This window comes from Chrysochloris asiatica, unplaced genomic scaffold (genome assembly GCF_000296735.1).
Source record: "Chrysochloris asiatica unplaced genomic scaffold, ChrAsi1.0 scaffold00003, whole genome shotgun sequence".
NCBI lineage: Eukaryota > Metazoa > Chordata > Mammalia > Afrosoricida > Chrysochloridae > Chrysochloris > Chrysochloris asiatica.
In genome coordinates, this window is record NW_006408521.1 from 49,098,458 (window position 1) to 49,102,892 (window position 4,435).

Below are 4,435 nucleotides of genomic sequence, written 5' to 3' on the forward strand. Positions count from 1 at the left end.
ACTGGTCATTACACCACTGTTCCCCACAGAAACCCAGTGGGGATGTCTCCCAGAACATCCCCAACCCCCCAGGTCTCTTGCATCCAGGTTCAAAATCGCCACACCCTAGTGGTCCTGCAGCTGACTCAGCCTGGACACCAGGAAGCGAGCTGTCTGCAGACCTGGACATGGGGGAAGGTGTCTGAGCAGGAACCAGGCCGACTCACCCAACAGTCACCCCTACACCCCCCTGTAATAGAAGAGTTCCGTTTCTTCTGTTGAAGACTGGATTTCCTCTTCAAGCTTACTGCGCGGTATCTGAAAAACAAAGTTCCATCCTTAATATCTACAGTAACTTGCCCGGGAAGCCAAATTCAAAGTCATTGCCAAGTCCCACTATTTCATAGTCCATCCCTTAAAATGCTGCCCAATCTAGAGCACAAACCACCACAATGTATTTTTTATAGAAAGTTTCAAATAGAACCCAGTGTAGGCAGAGTAATGAACCCTCACGTACGTACTCTGCACCTTTGTTGTTGTTGTTGTTATCTGCACCTTTAACTATTAACAATTTGCCAAGGCTATTTCATCAAGCATTCTCCACACCCACCTGCCTTCCCCCGCCTCTAAGGAGTCGTGGTGCTGTAGGATAAGCACTAGACTGCTAACCACAACGTTGGTGGTTCAAACCCACCCGTCGCTCCTTGGAAACCATATACAGGGTCGCTACAATCTGAATTGACTCAGCAGTACTTAACAGCAACAACAAGGAATACTGGTGTAGTTCTGTAGAATAATCACTGGACTGCTAACTACAAGGATGACAGTTCAAACCCTCCAGCTGCTCTTTGGAAACCCTCTACAGGGTTGCTTCGTGTCAGAGCCAACTTGACAACACCTACCACCACCATGACAGTACTTCAAGAGAGCCCTGGTGGTGCAGTGGTTAAAACATCTTGCTGCTAACCAAAAGGCCATCAGTTCAAACCCACCAGCCGCTCCACAGATGAAAGATGTGGCCGTTTGTTTCCATGAAGATTGTGGCCTTGGAGCTCCTATGAGGTTGTTCTACTTTGTATTACAGGGTCGCTACAAGTCCGAATCAGCTCGAGAGCAGTGAGTTTGGTAGGGAATTGCAAGATGATCCACAAAGGTGCCATTTCACCTACAAATACCTCAGTATGAAATTGTTGCTAATTGCTGTCATAGCGTCTCTGTATAGGGTTTCTGAGGAGTGGCTGGTGAGTTTGAACCACTGACCGTGGTTCAAACCGCCCTTAAGGTCGAGTGTTTATCCTACAGTGCCATACCAGGATTCCTTCATATGGATTTATATGAAATTATAAAGGATAAAATAACTATTTTGACTTTAATCATCTCTTTCACCAACATTAAGGAGAAGCCGTGTGGTCACATAACGCAATCACATCCAGACTCCCCAGTGTCACTAAGGCAGGTGGCTTACTAGTCTAACAAGGTTACAATTAGCCAGCTGACACTTCCAGAGAAGGGCATAGACTGGAATGCAGCGTGGATGGGAAAGAGTTGTCGTGCGTAGCCCACAGTGTCAGCGGGATCCTGCCCAGCCATAGGCTCTGCAAGTAGGTAGACCAGTCACCACAGGTGGGACAGGGAAGTGCCCCTTCTCCCCCAACAAGAGCATCAATCAGTTAACTCCATTCCCACCTTAACCCAACAGGGCATTCTCATGGTCCCCTGAATGCTAAGATGGCTGGGGTTCAGTGGGGACACGGACCTCACTTCCTGCCTCCATTCCAGCCTTTGAGAATTCTGCCCCCTCTAAGCTGCCCGCAGAGGAGTGCAAGACGGGTGGGTGTGGGTGTGGGGACTTACCTGCCCAACCAGTGGGAACATGCTAAAGGAGACGGGCACCATCAGCCCCATGGCCAGGATGCTGCAGGACAGCTTCACGGTCCACAAGGACCACGGGTGCTGCAGGAAAAACTGAGTCCTGAAAGAGAGAGGTGGGGTTACTGCTGATCCTCACCAGACCCCGTATTCAGCTGCGTTTCAGGATCCTCAGCCCCATGACTTGCCTCCCCCCTCCACACACACCCCACACCCCACACCAGCTGACTCGTAGTGACGTTTCAGGACAGAGTGGAGCTGCCCCACAGGGTTTCCAAGGTGGTCATATTTATGGACGGAGACTGCCACATTGTTCACCTGTGGAATGGCGGCTGAGCTTGGTTTTAGGTAAGCAGCCAAGTACTTAACCTCTGCTCCACCAGGGCACCTCCCTTGGCTCCCACCAACCCGCAAAAGGGCCATGAAAACAGCCGCGAGCTTCCCAGGCAGTGTCTTGTTAGAGCCACAGCCCTGAGGCTTGTGCTGGCTTCCCTTCTTTGTTATTAGTGTTGACAAATCAGTCCAACTCACAGTGACCCCATACACAACACAACATAACACAACGCAACGCATCCCAGTCCTCGGCTCTCCCATGATGGCTTTGGATTGGACCACTGTGAGCCACAGGGTTTTCACTGTCTGTCTTAGTCTGGAGGCTCCGCTGAAAGTTGTTCAGCATCAGAGGAACATGTAAACCTGGACTGACAGACAGGTGCTAGCTGCTCAGGAGGTACCTTCACTGGGAAGTGAAACTGGGAATCCTGCGTGGAAGGCGAGAATTTTACCACCAACGCCCAACTGCCTCATCCCAGCTTCTTACAAACAAGGGCAGAGGCAATGACCTGTTACATAATTTACCCCAAATCTCACAGCTCAGACGTGCTAGGCCTGAGATCGTAGAGCCTGTGACCTCGGCCTGAACACCCTGGCCCTTTGGGGTGTCAGAGATAGTGTGTTGATACGAGAAGAACCCCAGAGACCCAAGGTCTCCAATGGACTGTGTGTCCTCATACAAGTTACTTTCCTTCCTGAGCTTTGGTTTGGTTCGGCTGTAAAACATGGGGTTGAGATAGATCCACCCAAAGCCACTCCAAGGCACACAGTCCTTCTAGCACCCCAAAGCCAGAGAAAACAGGATCACTGCTCCCCACGAAGCAGCCTGTGCCATTCACACAGGCACCAGGGGGTGGGGGAGTGGACCAGAGGACCCCAGCTTCCACAGGAACTCCAAGGTCAGTGGGAGTGGTCACACACCCTGACCTAGAACAGAGCTGCACCCACCCATCTGAGCCAACCAGAACCCAGGACACCGCTCTGGATGTTCTTTCAGTCCCAGCCTCACCACCTGGGTGAGAATGAATTAGCCCACCATGGGCATGTGACTTGACATGGGCCAATCAGAATCTTTCCCTGGGAATTTCTGAGTTGCGTAGAAGCCGTTGCCCCAGGGTGTGTTGAGTTGTCCACCTCTGATAGGGAAGCTGTGAGGGTATCATGAGCTGAGAGCTGTCAGAGCCTCTTCCCTCATCAATGTGGAGAAGCCCAAATGCAGCGAGACAGAAAGAAGCCACCACCCGGGAAAGAGAGAAAGAGAAGAATGTCTTCACACCAAAGTTCCTGTTCAAATGGCCACAGGCTACCTCCCTTCACACACCTGTCACCTACACCGACACATGTCCCTGCTGGCCAGCTACTTCAGGTCGGGCTTCTGATACCTGCAACCTCCAGAACCCTGATGGACCTCCAGGCCCACCTCCTAACAGGCCTTTCTTGCTTCTCAAAAGGGGTAACAGGCTTCTGAATCTGGGACCACTTATGCTAATTTGTCTTCAAGGTACACCTTGATGGTGTTTATTCACAGAGCACTTATGCTGATGAAGACATGGTGAGAAGGTGGGGAGGGGCACATCAGACCTGGAAGAAACTTCCAGACCACTGTTCTAGAAGTGAGGACATGAGCCCACATGGCCCAGGTCAGAAATACGGAGTCTGCATTTTCATGCCACACCAAATATAGCGGTTCCTGTCCTGTGGTGAAGGCCTGGTAGGGAGACAGCGGAAGCAACATCTTCCTGCCCCTCTGCCAGCTTCAGTATCTAACACGTTTGACGAGGATTTCAGCTTCCGAATGTTGACTCCTCCCCACGGTGATCAGTGGAATGCTTACCGTCTGAAACAGTATGCTAAGACTTCAGAGACACCAGCGGAGGTCCCAAATAGCACCACTCTGGAAACTGCTGTTTCTTGAACAGCCTGGAGAAACACAGAGACAACAGCTCAGCATACAGAAAGGATTTCTAGGGACCCAGAAAGCCATGTCTTCCTCCTCAGAAAGAGAGCACATGGCAGGAGGGGTGGGCAACGCTTGATGTGCACCCATGGAGGACAGCGGAGGCAAGTGACAGGGACAATTGGGCAGGGGTCCCCATGACAGTAATCTCCATCAGTCCGCACAAACCACCTCAATTAAAATCTCCAAGTCCAAGCAAAGCCCAAGAAGCTTGAGGACAAATCTTCATTTGGAACAAGAGTGGGAAACTTTTTCTGCAAAAATTTATGCTGTAACTCATGGGCTATACAATTACTA

General features: G+C 50.8%; 1 protein-coding gene across 1 annotated transcript in view; it reads right to left on the minus strand.

The window, feature by feature from the left end:
- Positions 1-219: 219 nt before the first annotated feature.
- The window catches only part of SFXN4 (sideroflexin 4), a 32,671-nt gene continuing 28,455 nt past the window's right edge, over positions 220-4,435 (minus strand). The window contains exons 12-14 of the mRNA XM_006831497.1: positions 4,016-4,101; positions 1,834-1,951; positions 220-297 (exon numbers count right to left, since the gene is read on the minus strand). Coding sequence (XP_006831560.1) covers positions 220-297; positions 1,834-1,951; positions 4,016-4,101 — 282 coding nt within the window. The remainder of the gene's footprint in view (positions 298-1,833; positions 1,952-4,015; positions 4,102-4,435) is intronic.